At 47.1% G+C, this 15,688-nt stretch overlaps 1 protein-coding gene across 10 annotated transcripts in view; it reads left to right on the plus strand.

Annotated features, from left to right (window-relative positions):
* nrxn2b (neurexin 2b) overlaps window positions 1-15,688 on the plus strand; it is a 638,533-nt gene that overhangs the window by 79,488 nt on the left and 543,357 nt on the right. For all 10 annotated transcript variants that reach the window (XM_029117448.2, XM_029117457.2, XM_029117453.2 and 7 more), the window contains exon 2: window positions 1,345-2,737. In XM_029117448.2, coding sequence (XP_028973281.1) covers window positions 2,035-2,737 — 703 coding nt within the window. In that variant the 5' untranslated portion in view covers window positions 1,345-2,034. The remainder of the gene's footprint in view (window positions 1-1,344; window positions 2,738-15,688) is intronic.

A 15,688-nucleotide genomic window follows, 5' to 3' on the forward strand; every position in this document is an offset into this window, starting at 1 on the left:
CTGTTTTTTCGCATCAGCCGATTCTCAAACTGTACAGTGTGTCGTGGTGATTCGTGTTTTGTCGTGGCGATTCACGGTTTGTTGTGGTGATTCACGGTGTGTCATGGTGATTCACGGTTAATGTGTTTTGATTGGAGCATTCTCAGCAACCACGTGATGTGGGCGGGAGTCTTCAGAGTCACCTCTACTTCCCTAATGTGGCCCTGTGCGTCGTACCTCTCCTTTGGCAGGGCTTCCTATTAAATGACATGGCCCGTGAGCTGCTCTGGAACTGTCCATATGTCAATAATGCTTTGATCTAGGGCTGTTATTGTGTAGGGCTTAATTCATGGGGAAGTGTGTGAAAGCAGAGGTTCTTATGCAAACACGCTGATAGCATTGGCTCTCGTCCATCAGTGATCAAAATAAATCAGCCATCTCTCGCTCACGTCGTCACACTCTCCTTAAGGCATAGCACAATTTCTCCCTCTCTTCTCTCTCTCTTTCTCAGTTTATGTGTTTTCCCTGTATTTCTCCCTTTTTCTGCTCTCACTCTCCCCCTCTGTCCTTCTCTCTCTCTGTTTCTCTCTCTGTCTCTCAGGCTTAGGGGTAGTGTTGTCATCGGTTGTCATTCTGAGGTCAGAGAACCAGGCACGGCATCCTGTGAGAGTGATCAGGGCAAGCGGGGGGTTTAATTATGAATTCCCAGCGATGGAAATGAAATATCACTTCAGGCATAATGAGAGCGGATTAGGCCAGGGGCTAGGGTCAAGAGCAGCAATCCTGGAAGCCATTGACTCCACTGCACCCCGCTAAAAATTAAAATGATGGCTTGTGAGTGTGTGTGTGTCTTCCATAGCAAGTTTACATAATGTAAATGAGATGATTTATTGGAAACCTTATTGCTGAGTGATAAGTCAAGCTATGGATTTAAGCATTCCGGGGGCCTTCTGCTGTATGCATTGTGTTTCAGCGCAGGTAGACAGGAAGACAAGGATGAAGTGGCTGTTAATATACCGTCCGTGGGCTCTGAACAAAGTATATCTCACACCACCGGAAACAGACAGAAGGCTATGACACGTCTATAACATTCCAATAGTCAATGTCTCTAAGGAAACTGGATACGAGAGAGGCAAGCTAGCAAATATTTCCTCTACAAATGGGATCCCTAACGATTTACCATGCTAACTCAATGTGACTACAGTATTTTCGAACTGTTGGGTCTCATGGGCCCCACAAGCTTCCGTTAGCCCTGTGAGATGGAAGCCTTTAGCTTAGGGAGCTAAAACACTAGTCTCAGAGACTGCTATTGCATGCTACAACGTTTCTATGAGGTCTAATTGCGCGTCTGTCTGCTTTTTCTAGATCCCTGGTTGTCAAGATGACGAGGGGCCCCAGAGCAGTATAAGCTGTGGCGGACCAATCCGAGGCTTCAGGAGACCAAAATCGTTAACGCAGACGGTGCCATGAACATACCCAGCTGTCCACGTACCACTTGACCGCTTTGACGCAGTCCTCTTCGGCGCACTGTCATCCTCCCCCCTGCCCCCTGTTTTCCGAAAACAGCAACCGTAGGCGCATGCCTCAAAACGGACAGTATATATTGCTACAACATTGCCTTACATTTCCTACAAAGCTGGATTCAAGGGACTGGGATTTTTATTTTGGAATAAGGGGTTGAGTTGGGCGACGGAACGCTGGGCTAAAATTATCATTATTTCCTTACCTGTCCTCTATCCTACTTTTTCTCTTTGAGTCCCAGAGGCCCCGACCAATGGAGAGGCGAAGGAGAGAGTCAGGATAAAGCAGCTGAAAAAGTGAGCGAATTCAGAAGACGAAAAGAAAACCGCTGAATCGGCAGGTTGGAATCTGGAACCGGGTTTCTCACACCACCCCCATCCCCAGGGACTCTGTAGCCAGTGTCGGTCATAACAGTTGTGTACACTTGAACAGAATAAACAAAAGCACCAGCGGCAGCTTGGCGAGCTGAGGCCGAGGTCCATCCCACTGCGGATTCGAACCAACACGACCAGCCGCATTTGAGGAATTGTAACCATGACGGGGGGTTTGAGGTTTCCCACGTGGCCCTTGGCGGTCCTGAGTGTGCTGGCCGTGGCCCGGGCGCTGGAGTTCGGCGGGACCCCAGGCCAGTGGGCCCGCTACGGCCGCTGGGAGGCGGGGTCGGTGGGCGAGCTCAGCTTCAGCCTCAAGACCAACGTCAGCAAGGCCCTGGTCCTCTACCTGGACGACGGCGGCAACTGCGACTTCATGGAGCTCCTGATCGCCGACGGGCGCCTCCAGCTGCGCTTTGCCATCCACTGCGCCGAGCCGGCCGCCCTGCACATGGAGACGCGGGTCAGCGACGACCGCTGGCACATGGTGCTGCTCACCCGGAACTTCCGCGAGACCCTGCTGATGGTGGACGGCGAGACCAAGGTGGCGGAGGTCAAGTCCAAGCGGAAGGAGATGGCCGTGGTGAGCGACCTCTTCGTGGGCGGCATCCCGCCCGACGTGCGCCTCTCCGCGCTCACCTCCAGCACGGTGAAGTACGAGCCGCCGTTCCTGGGCCTGATCTCCAACCTGAAGGTGGGCGAGATCCCACCGACCCTGCTCAACAGCCAGGGCATCCAGAGTGACCTGGAGTACCTGTGCACCAAGCAGAATCCGTGCCTCAACGGGGGCTTCTGCTCCATCCTGTACGGCGAGGTGCACTGCGACTGCACGCACACCCGCTTCAGGGGCAAATACTGCAAAGAAGGTAAGGCGCCGCCCCCGTCCAAGAACCCTGTGTGCCGTATAACCCAGTGTGGCTTGGGCCTAACTTGCTCTTTGACTCGCTCTCATTAGGAGATCAGCGCTCTGACCATCGAACGTCATTTACTGAACGTACCTGTACTGTTTATTAGGTGATTCCATTGGGGCCACGTATGCTCTTCTGTCACAGCGGGCAGCTTCCTGGGGTCCGCGCAGGACATGGCAGAATACTGGTATACCGATGGGCACGTTTAAAATGCACCAAGAACCTGTTATGTAAGCAGTCGCTGTTATCTCCAATTAGCCATTGCGTTGTTAAAGCATTTGTCGTCGTCTTAAAGCACCCACCACCTTCTTTAAGCGGCCATGATATTATAGAAGTCGTCTTGTGGCAGCGCTCATCTTGCTGAAGCAGTCATCTTCTGAGGCAGAGCAAAGAAACAGCCCCCCTCCCCCAGTGCTAATGTCTTTAGAATGTATTATTCTAATGCAGTCTTGTCGTTGACCTTTTGGAAGGATCCGGCGCTGGAGTGGAAGTCAGTGACACACTCTTTGGGAGCTGGCCGTGTGATGTCTGTATTGTGGGAGTTTTGTAGTGGAGAATGTAGGCCATTGTTCTCCCTGCAGAGACAGAGATGAGTCTGATAAATGAAACGGAGGATCTCATCCTTTTGTTCGCTGTAGGGGGATGTTGGGAAAACATCGGTGGAGGCGCCGGCTATCGCTGCGATGGCAAAGTCACCGCTTTTTACCACGACGATGCTGGAATGTTAGAATGCACGTGTAATCATATATTTCCACTATATGATGTCGATTCTACTCTGAAATTGTGACAGTTATGATGATGCCCTTTAAAACGTTGTCTGCAATGTCAACCAGTTTGGTTGGATGAAGCTTTTGGCCCATGATGTCATAATGTGGTGTTCATTCGTGTAAAGAGGTGGTCTCTAGATTATCCTAGCAGCTGTGTATGCAAATGTCTTCAAATGCATTTCCTAACACCCACACGATCAGACTGAGCATTTCAAGGGGCTGATGTTAATATACCATAAAATATGTCTGGCAGTTTATTTTTCATTAAATATATACACTTGGACATTCGGCGGCGACAGTTACAAAAACTGTGTTGTGCTTTAGCTCGTTATTTGCTGGTCAGGTAAATTTAACCGGGCTTGTTGTGTTTTGTTAGGGACTATTTCAGTACACCGTGAAGGAATGTGTTGTGGCCGAAATGTGAGAGAAGGAGAGCAATGCATGAAAACATTGCAGAATACGAAAGGCATGTGTTTACGCCTATCCCCTTCTCTCTCTTTCCCTATCTCTCTCTCTTTCCCTCTCCCCCTGTCTTTCCCTCTCTCTCTCTCCCTCTCTTTCCCTCCGCCTCCCCTTCACCTTTACCTGCTGTCAGCATTTACAGAAACTCATTCCCCTCTCTCTCTCTCTCTCTCTCTCTCTCTCTCTACCTCTGTCTGTCTCTCTGTCAGTCTTTATTGCCCTGTGTCTCTATCTGTTTCTCTGTCTGTCTTCATTGCCCTGTCTCTCTGTCTGTCTCTCTGTCTGTCTCTACCTGGCTCTGTTTCCATTTGTCTCCCTTCACCCCATCTGCATTTCTCTTTTCTTATTTTCATATGTACGTACAGTACATATATCATTTTCACTGATTATATACACCCCCGCCTGTCACTGTTTTTGTTTGCTTTTCTTTGTTGAATTTGAATTTCCAAACAGGAGTGTTTATATGTAGTAATTTCACTACTAACATAAAACTATTTTGCCTAAATGGCCCTCCTATTTCACAATCTATCATTCAGATAGCTGATTCGGCTTCTGATCTTGGGAAGTAATTGATTGCATGTAGACAGTTCTTGGTGCTCTGTAAATAACAGGTAATATTATAAAACAAAACGTGTTATCAGATTGCAATAAATGTAGGCAATTACTTTTAAAATCAGAAACAGAAACCGGCGCCTGTAAATGGCTAGCCCAGTTCTGACAGGTACAGGGCCGGTTCCACAAACTCAGATTAAGCTCAGTCCCAGACTAAATAATCAAGGTCAATGATTTTTTTTGTCTTGGACTTGGTGTAATAATTGCCCAGGAAACCAGCCCATAATGTGCAGGTTGTCATCGTCAAATCCTAAGTGTATTTCTGTGGGTGTGGTCGCACATTTTCATGTCATCCATGCAGAAATACACAAACACTTCCCCTAAACATGGCATAACCCCAACCCTGACCTTTAAAATATATCCACAATCACCAAACGGTCCCTTTTAGGAGATTCCCACCATAGTCCTTGTCCTCCCAATGATTTTTTCTTGTTTATTTTTCTCTGGTCATTTTGCGTTGCCAGTCTAAAATAATTTTCTATAAAGATCTGGAGACTACTAAAACTAGGGCTATCGCAATTATTACATAATTGCCTGATCGCAATTTTTTTAGTCATATCGCAATTATTTACATAAAAACAATCTTTTTGCATAATATTTTGATTCCAAAATCATATGTTTCCAATGTGAATAAGGGTTTTTTACGTCAACGTTAGAAACGTCTCAACAGATACCACGCAAATTCTGTCCGTTTCCATCAGTCAGGATGTCTGGTGCATGGGCGCAGAAGAGCGTTTGACAGCTTTGCAGAATGTTACAGGCGCAGATCATTTACTGAAACTCAGTGCTTGACTTGGGCCGGAACGGTCCGCTTCAAATTTTAGGCAAACAGCGCTCCGGTTCCTTTTTCAGGCAAAAGAGCAAACCTTATAGGAACAAGCCTTATTAAAACGTACATTTCTAATGTGTGATTTAGTAATTATTGCACTTATTTTAGCCCAAGACAAGTGCTGCTGAAACTTATTTGTGTCTTAATTTGGTTATAAAAACAGTAATTCTAAACCAAACGTTGTTGCCAGACTGTCGTTGTCTAGTTAACTGCTAAGGCTGCCTCGCGTTGCAAATACAATGTTCCTGCTGTTCCCCTTGTGGACACCAGGGGGAGGAACCGACCAGTTTCTCCTTTAACGTAACCATGGGTCTCTCTCAGACACACACATACACAAACACACACACACACACTTGCCCTTTCATGTCTTGCTTGAGAAGCGCCCTTTTATTGCTGTTTGTGTAGACCTCCAGAATTTCAAATGCAACCACTGCTGGTCTGGTCTGGGCATTGGGCCCACTGTACCCGCTCCCACTCCCCCCTTCACCTCCATCAGTTTTTCTATTTCTTCATCCCTTTCATTTGTCCCTCTCTCCCCCTGTCTGCTCTTTGGTAGATTGCTTGGCTTCTGTGTGTGGTTGCTAAGAGCAGATACAGACAGGCTCTTAGCTAAATTGAGAGCAGAATACCAATGCCATGCCACTGACTGAGAGAAACATTTGTCCTTTTGAAATGGAGAGAAAGAGGGAGGAGGGATATAGAGGAGGAATAGATGTAGAGGAGAGAGATGGATGTAGAAGTAGAGATATATAGAGGAGATGGAGAGGGATGTAGAGGAGAGAGATGGATGTAGAAATAGAGATATATAGAGGAGATGGAGATGGATGTAGAGGAGAGAGATGGATGTAGAAATAGAGATATATAGAGGAGATGGAGATGGATGTAGAGGAGAGAGATGGATGTAGAAATAGAGATATATAGAGGAGATGGAGAGGGATGTAGAGGAGAGAGATGGATGTAGAAATAGAGATATATAGAGGAGATGGAGAGGGATGTAGAGGAGAGAGATGGATGTAGAAATAGAGATATATAGAGGAGATGGAGATGGATGTAGAGGAGAGAGATGGATGTAGAAATAGAGATATATAGAGGAGATGGAGAGGGATGTAGAGAAAGGAAGACAATTATATAAATGACAAAAGAGACAGGGGCAAGCAAGGTAGAAAGACTGATATGGGAGAGGGAGTAGCATGGTAGGGAAGAATAGAGAGAGACTGATGGTAAGGGAGAGAAGAAGAGAATAAGGATAAAAGAAATAGAGACAGACAGGGTAAAAGAAATAGAGACAGACAGGGTAAAAGAAATAGAGACAGACAGGGTAAAAGCGAGATGAAGGGACAAAGAAACAGACAGGATAAAGGTGAGATGAAGGGACAGAAAATGAAGGGAAAGGGAGACAGACAGGGTAAAGGTGAGATGAAAAGTCTTCATGTGTTTCAGAGCTGTTCTTCAGTTTTAACACTGTAAATGAGGTCATTATTCATAGTGCCAGTGCAGTTCCATATTTATTCTTTTTATCTAATACACTGGTGCAGTGGTAAAGGTCTCCCTCACTCTTTTAGTTAGTTTAAGCCACTTCAGTGGCTTTACTAACTAAGGCAATAGCTGACTGTGTTAGCACTACTGTGTAAAGAAAGGATTCTGTTGAAGTCTTTTTTTCCCGTGGAGTCCCTGTACACTGTAAATTCACAGTTTTTGTGTCGTGCCAGATTCTGATCCAGTAAGGCTGACGTTCAGTAGCGTGTGCCGAATAGCGAAACAAAACCACCTTTAACAGAAGTGAATGTCTCCGGAAGTTCCTTGGGGGTAGAAAGGGGCGGGTGGGTCCACTGATATCAGCTCCAGTCCTATTGGTACATCAGTACTGTCCTATCCTCTCTCTCTCCCAGTTTTTGAATTATACCTGAGCTCATGAATAGAAGGTCTGGGAGCTGCCAAGCTTTGATGTCGTTGTCAGAAGATACCATGAGAGAATGTCGGCTGACACAATGAAATGGCTTTCAAGTCGGAGAGAAGGAATGGGAAGAAAAACAATGATAGAGTCTGCCTCACATGTAGGAACTGTACATAACACCAGCACACACACACACACACACACACACAAGTGGGTGTATGTGTACTCATCGCCCTTCCTGTCAACAAATTATTCCCTGGCTTTTGAAGCGTCAGGAGTTCAAATTAAAATGGCCTGCATGGCACCTGAATGGGCCACTGCTTTTCTAATTGTTAGTGACCCGGACTTTCTCCCAGCCCCCCCCCCCCCCCCCATTGCAGGGGCTTTCTCTTTGGAGTCCACGGTGTCACTACGTAGGGTAATTGGAGGTTAAATGAGCTACGGTAAAATGGCTTCCCTGATATTGATGCCGCCCCCGTTTCCACCCACCAACCAAGAGCAAGGCGCCTAATAGATGCAGACCCTGAGACTGTTAAAAGTGCAAGGGGGGAACGTTTGCTGAGTATTGTCGTAAGTCCATTGATCGTTGCTGCATATTGGAAAGGTAATGGCGATGGTGAGATCGAGCGTATTGGCTGTGTGATGGACAATAATGTGAAATGCAGCGTCTGTTTAGGATGCGGGGTGCAAACACTGTCAGGCTAATTCTGTCACAGTTCAAGGTTTGTTCACTCGATAATCAAAGGGTGTTGCTGTAATTGCAAAATATGAAATCCTATTTGTTGTCTGCTGAACTGAAACAGATCATGGCCTTGCATTAAGTGCCTGTGTATTGTCAGAGTGGGGAAAAGGACTGTCTGGCTGATTTCAAGGCGATTAGCATAGATGTAATTAGCATCAATGCTTATAGATTCATGGTCAAATGCAAACTGACAAGAAATGTTTTATTTCTACCAATTTCTAGGGCTAGTTTATCTGGGTTAGGAACAATTTAGAAAACTAATGAAGGATATCTGGTAGACTCTGCAAAGTTAATGTTTACTAACATAACCATAGTCAAAAACTATTCCACCATGCCTGGAATAAAATAATAAATTACGCCCTGAAAAACAGGAGATTGTTTCACATTCTGCCAGAAAAAAACAATAACAAACAAACACTCACAATGAATGACACACCGAGAGTCCAAAACAGAGGAAATCTCAATTCCCAGCCAATTCAGAGGCTGGTGGAGGTGGCAAGCGTGGAGTTGGAGGCCCCCTTCAGTTGGCAAGCTTTGCAGTGTGTCAGATCCTGGGAGCCTTTAACCACAACCTAGAGTTATCTGTTTAACAACTCTAAGCAGCATGCAGGCAAAAGAACAGCTGCAGGTTGTTAGTGATTGTATTGTGATTTCGAAAGGATGCTTTTTTTACTTCAAAGGCTAGCCAGGTAACAAGTTCTTGTTTAATATTAATACTGTACATAGAGCAGCATTTTGGGAGTGCTTCGGGCAGATTTTCAGAAAATTTGGCATTGCTGTCCTGTTTACTACAGCTGTACTTGAAACATGGCACTCACAGTGGAAAAACAGAGCCTAATAATCCATAATTCGAAGGAACATCTCTGCCTTTTGTTTCAAAAGTGGCCGAGGTGGCGGGAGCGGAGGCGGCGAGGTGGTCTCCATGGAAACATGGTTGAGGACGTTGAGGAGACTCATACATCACAGCGATCGTTTGGCTTAACCCCTGCCGGCGCCGCCGGGAGGCCCCTGTCCGCTGATTGATGAACTCGCAATTAAATTGTTCCTGTATACATAAATAATGGGCCGCTAATGAGCGCGGGTGTCCGCTGCCCCCCCCCCGGCGTTGCGCCCCGGCTTCTGCTGGGTTCCCCCTGACGAACTTGCAGCCACAGTCGCCCGTTTTTTCAGCTCTAGTCTTGTCTGTAGCTAAATTTCCGGTCCCTCCACACAGAGATCCGGGATACGGCGCGTTACTTCCTGTGCCGATACTGAGGGGGACATTAGGGTTCCTGCCCAGGTTTGTAGCGTCACCTTGACACCGTAGATTTCGTGGGGGGTGGGGCTTCTACTCCCCCCTTCACCACGGTAACCCCCACCATTCCGAAGATTTATGTTAATTTGCAGTTTACACCCCCCGGGGTTCGCCGCCACGACGATGCGCTTCCACCCGAAGAGGAGCGGCCTGTGACCCGCTGTTGAATTAAAAGGATGAGCGATGCCTCTCCGCCTCCCCCCGATGAAGCTTCACCATGGGGGCGATGGAGAATCTCACCCATCTGGGGGGGGAGAATAAAGCGGATCAGGACGGATGTCCTATTCATTCCAGAGGACGGGGGAGTCGGAAGGTGGAGAAAATGAAAAACCCTGCAATGCTGGTGTCCGCCCTTTCCCCCTCTTCGTGTTTCACTCTCTCCTTCTCCGTCTCTCGCTCTCTCGCTCCAGGTATTCCTCTATCTCGCCACGGCTGGTGCATTTTTCCTCTTGGCTGGAGTGAAGCGCATGGTCATGGCTTTTTACTGGCTGAGCAATCGCAGGTCCGCCAGATGGACAGAGGTGTGCTCTCATGTTCTTCCTGGTTCCCTGATGGATTCCCAGCCCCCTCAAATGGACGGGATCGTTTCATCCCACCTGGCCGAGGGTTTCAGCCCATTCCGTGGTGTGGCAGTGCTTTGATCAAGGCCCCTACTGTGGATTTATATTCCTTTATTTTCCCGGTGTTGGTTCTTCCGGTGCTGCTCCTTTTAGATGTTGATGGGATTTTTAGTCTTTTACTGATTCAGAGGGTATATCATTGTAGCCAAATCCTGCTTTTACGCCTCTATTCCTCCCCCAAAAAACTGGTAACATTCCCAAAGTGTATCCAGCAAAAACATCTCCAGATGAGAGACTTGCTTAATTCTCCTAATCCCCTAATTCCTCTTCCCATATTGGAACTGTCTGAATATGTTTGTGTGGATATCTTCCCTTCTTACCGACACACACAACAAGCATTAGTGGATTAAAAAAGCGAGGTTAAGTGGCCCCAACTCAACAGCACCTACTTGTTTTTTTCTGTTCGCTCAGGCCAGTAAAGCATGAGGGTCGACGCGATGTTTTCCAGCCTTCCAGGTGAGCAATCACTGGTTTTGACCCTCAGAGCCGGAGTGGCGTCACAAATGGGTAATAAAGAAGCCCTCTTTCCCCATCATTGGTGTGAGATTGGGGAGAACCTGTCCCACACTACTTCCCCACAGGCTTCACTTCCCATTCTCCTGCATTGAAGGCCAGCACGTGGAGTAGTGTAGACAATACTGGGCTTCTGACTGTCTGACTGAAGTGATTATATTAAAAGAAAAATGTCTGTGATTTGGGCTAGTTTTCTGTTTCTTTCTGTCAGTGCTCATGATAATTTACGTAGACATTGGGTGGGTTTCAGACCACTCAGTTTAAAGACCTTGAGCAGATCGTAAAAAGGATGCCAATCTGGTAAATATTTCTAGCCCACCATGGATTCATTTTTAAACCCTCTAAGTGTCACTGAGATGTATTCAAAGGTAGAAATTAATACCCTCAAAACTGTATTGCCCAAGTGTATGCTTATCGATTTTAAACATATTCACGTCAGCTTTTTTCCCCTCACAAAGCATATGAATAATAAATGTTGGGGATATAACCTGCATTTTTATATACTCTTAGCGATGTTACTTTACCTTTTTATGGCGACAGGAAAACATCGATCAGCGTCCTCCAATGGCTTGTTCAACAGAGTCTCTCAGTACTCAACAGCAGTCACCATCAGTGTCTGTGATTTTATATCCATGGATTTCCGAGCTTCCGCTGAAAGCCCCTAACTTAATTAGTCTTGATTTTAACAATGAAAGTCTCTCGACAATTTGTGAGGACCGTTAATTAACTGACACCAACCCCCCCCCCCCCCACACACACACACCTCAGAGGATGGAGGCCTACAAGAACGACTGGATGATGTTATCAGCGACAGACTCGAGAGTTCACTTCTACCACATCAGGTCTGACTCCAACAGGCCGAGAGCTGACTGGCAATAATAGGGTTAACGTTGTGGCAAATTCACTGTGAAGAGAGCATTAACATGGCTGCCTGGATTTGTTGAATTTAAAAGGGATTTCAATTCATTTAAAGAATGAATCGGTATTGTGGTTCATTATTGGGAGTCTGTATAGTTATAATTTTGTAGTGTTTGTGAAATCGGCTCTCAGGTGTCTCTGGAAACCAAGCCAGTAGAGAAAGAGAGGGACGGCAGTTCTCTTTCTCATGGTAACAGCAAACGTGTTATTTCACTTCATCACGCTGTGTTGATTGTGTCCCAGCCCTCTCAGGGGTGGCAACTTCAGCTTTGCTTTAGTTCCGGTTGACTTGACTCCCAAAGGGTCTCTCCTGTGGGTGCACAAATTCCAACCTGCCCGATACTGAGAGCCAATATTCATAGAACCCCATTAGCCGATGTCACTATCAATGTTTGGTCAGTTTATGTGTTGAGTGGCATGAATACAGTGAAAAACCGTGTGATGATGCTCTGACGTTCAACCAACGCAAATTCAGTCACGCCAAAGTTGCCTTTTGGTGTGCCTTTATAACAAACATCCATCACTAAAATAAGCAATAGAAGAAATATAAATTAAATGATTAGAAATGAAATACACTCCCGCAGCTGTGGAGTGCGGGGTACATTGTCTTCATATCAATTTAGAAAATAATAACAATAAATCAATTTGACGCCGGACCGCTGTAGTATTTTGGATGCCTATTCTGACAGAAGCACAATCAGATGAAAATAACTTGCCATATATCAATGGATCCCAAGTCTCTCTCTCTGTCTGTGAAGCTACTGCTCCCTCTGGAGTGAGACACTCTCATAAGTTGATGGGCTCTCCTGTGGTGTTACTCTTTGTCAGCCAGGCACTACCGTCTCACCTTGGGGGTCCGCGACGCCCCGGTATTATTTGGCTTTTTTGGGACTGATTGCAGCTCGGGGTCACCATGAACCACCCCCCAACCCCCCCCCCCCCCCCCCTTCCCTCACACATGGTCGTACACCGAGGATCTGTTTGTGGATTGAGTTTGAAGAGATGTTTAGAAGAGGGTCAGAGAAAGGCAAAGAATACAGCAGGATGAAGAGGAAGGATGAGGAGGATGGAGAGGGAGAGGAGGATGGAGAGGGAGAGGTTTGGAGTGGGGAGAGAATGGAGGGGGGAGTAGGGAGAGGAGTGGTTGAGTAAGAGGGGAGGTAGAGGCACTGGAGCGTGGGAGAGTGGTGGTAATACCACCTCACAGAGGGGCTTAAAGACAGTCTGTCGATATCCCTCCCCCCCTCCCCCCTCCCTCCCTGCTCACATCCATCTTCTCAGGGTTCCAATTCCGTCGAGCAGCCGCGGGTTGAGCTCAAAAAGAGCATTGTAATATCCCCCTCTTCTCCTTCCACCCCACTGCCCATCTAGCCAATGTATTGGCTGCTATCGATGGATGCCAGGGAGATAGCAGCCCCCCCCCCCGCCGGCCCCCCCCCCCCACTGGGAGCGCAGCGTGAACAGGGAAACCCATGTCCCCGATTTGCATACGCAGGCCTGAAACGTTAAAGCATTCTGCCGTGTTTTATTGACGGGGACGCCGTAACTCTTGGTGCGGGTCGTAAAAACGACGAGCCCACGGCGTCCACCTGAGGAAAAACACCGGACCCCGTTAACAATCATCTGGGCGCAGTGTGAGCGGTTGTTTATCATGACTCTATTGATCTCTGGCAGACCCCACCGATGTCACGTTAGCTCCTTATTTATTTAGAGCCCGAACCAGACGGGACCTCCTATGGTGTTAATATAGCTGGCTGTGACAACCAATTACATGGAAATGAAGCTTGACTGCTGATATATGTGCCTGCTGTACTGGTGTCCTTTTCGCTACCATCCACTGGGCACGAACTGGCTGAATCGGTGTTGTGTCAGCGATATTTGTCCGCGTAATGCAGTTTTAAATAAATTGAAATTTACTTATGGGCTGTAACTGTTTTTAGGTAATTCGAAACGACCTTTGCCTACATTAAAGTAGGTTATACTTAATACAAGAGTTACATTTTAACCTAACACCTTCTCAACATTGACCAACATTGTAAAATATGTTGAATTGCTACTTTTGAAACCATGCTAGCTCTTCAACGTCATTATCCTCTACGTGTCCCCAGAAAGGATTTTAAGGTGATAAGCAGAAGCTGTTATTCAAACAACCAATATTTTAGCCAGGAATAGAATATAGAATATAACAACAAGACATTGTAGAAAGTGATATTCAGTACAGCTCTAGATAGCGAAAATCCAGATGCGTAAAATAATGCCAGCAGCTGTGCCATCGAGGGAAAGGGAGAGGATTGAGGCAATCTGGCTTGCAATCCACAGAATGCTACAGCTATGGCGACAAGGGATCTTCTGCTGTAGCCAGTTTGCATGACAGTTTGCTAGCATACACATCAAAGGTTGTTTATTTAACCTAAAAATAAGTCACCCTTCCATGGGGACATTTTGAGGATAATGTATGTAAATGTGAATGCTTTCTCGCATAATGGTGAATGAATGGTGAATGAAAGTGAGCATTTTGAAGACCTCATGGACAGGGGGCAGATCAATGGAGATCCCAACAAATAGTGCATTATCATGATCTGTGCAGAGAAAGAGAGACAGGCATTTGGAAGACACAGGAAGTCATTTTTTACCCCCCGAGTTCTGCCGATTTGCGATTGCTGAATATCCATGGGAATCTGATATGGTCCGCCCTTTTTACAGCGAAGCGAACAAGGGGGGGCTAATCTGAATTCCAAACTCTCTTAGTACTCTGAATGGGGGAACAACCCGGAGAAAAGCAGTCTAATAGCAGCCCTGCCGTGTCAGATCGCTCGCGTGCAAACAGGCCAATTTCCATACACATGCGCACGAGGGCTGCTCTGCTTATGAAACAAGGTCAGGGAGGGAAGGGGTCAAGATTGGGGGGGGGGGGGGGTCCACTTGCCCCTCCCCAGGCATCACTGGAGACTGACGGAGGGAATTATTCAGAAGAAGAGAACAAGCTGACGGTGGGAGTGGAGGATCATCCCTCTGGCGTGACTGGCTTGACTCCCCCCTGCTCTCTTCCTCAACCGCTGCCCTCTCTTCCTCCTGCTCTTGCTCCGCTGCCTTCCTTCCGATGTGCTGGATGCCCCGGGAGGTGTCCGTCACACAGGGATTATTTCCGGCGGCGTGAATCCCCGCAGCTACGCTAGCTTTGTGAGCCGCGGACCGTACCGAGATTATGCAGAATAAGGGGATAATTACACATCTCTCTCTCTCTCGGCACCGGATCTCTCTGTTTTGAGTTGTCTTCATAACACCCCCCCCCCCTTCACCATATCTCCGCCGTCTTTCTGGGCAGAACGCCTCCATCGCCGCATCCACATCACGACTCAACCCGTCGACTTGCGCCGGTGCGGTGCGCCTCGGGGGCGGCTGCTAAATATTTACTGGCGTTTTACTCGTTAGCGGGGCTGCGTGTCTGTCCGTAAAGCCAGGGGCGGACAGGTGCTAACTGCGAAGGGTGTCGGGAGCGCGGCAAGGTGGCTGGATGGTGATGCCCACAGGGCGCCTGATATCTGCCCGTCTGCCCTTTGGTGTCACATGGAGAGGGATTTGGGGGGCCTTTTGAACACAAGTACATATGTTAACTGTATCTGACATGAGAGCCGTTAAACTGGAACTGTGAGACTACATGGTTTATCCCGTACTGTGAGTGTTCGCCAGTTTTTTTTTCTCCGTTTTCTTTTTTTTTGCTGAAGACTTAACGTGGTTTTCTATGAGAACTGGTCGTCGAAATTGGGACGCTCTTCACTGTACTAAGCCTTAGTTTATGATAAAGCATATAAACCCCCGTCACACGCTATTGACTCTTGGCTTAGGTGATTAGCCCCTTTGTAATGTTTTTCTATTTATTTGCAATCGTCTGGTGTTTAATGCCTCGGAATTAATTCAGGTTTAGTGCGATTGCGATGCGAGTAGTCATCCTATTTGGTAAACCCGGTCTATGGATGATGATGAGTTTCCTCAAGGGCAGCACCCCCGAGAGGGAGGGGGGAGGGAGGGGCCTGTCACATGGTTTCACTCCGGTCTGTTCTGCCTTCCAAGGACCATCACTGTGCTGTCGCCAAAACACTTCAACCTGGACTCCCTTTGGGGGAGGCATTGACCTTTTACAGCTCTTCTCTGGTCAGGTGTTTTATACCACTGACGGTTAAGCAAAGCATTCAGCACCTCCATGAAAATGTATTCAGAAAACACCTACCTTTTATTGTGATTATAAGTCTTTGGGTTT

The sequence above is a fragment of the Esox lucius genome, chromosome 24 (assembly GCF_011004845.1).
Source record: "Esox lucius isolate fEsoLuc1 chromosome 24, fEsoLuc1.pri, whole genome shotgun sequence".
Taxonomy (NCBI): Eukaryota; Metazoa; Chordata; class Actinopteri; order Esociformes; family Esocidae; genus Esox; species Esox lucius.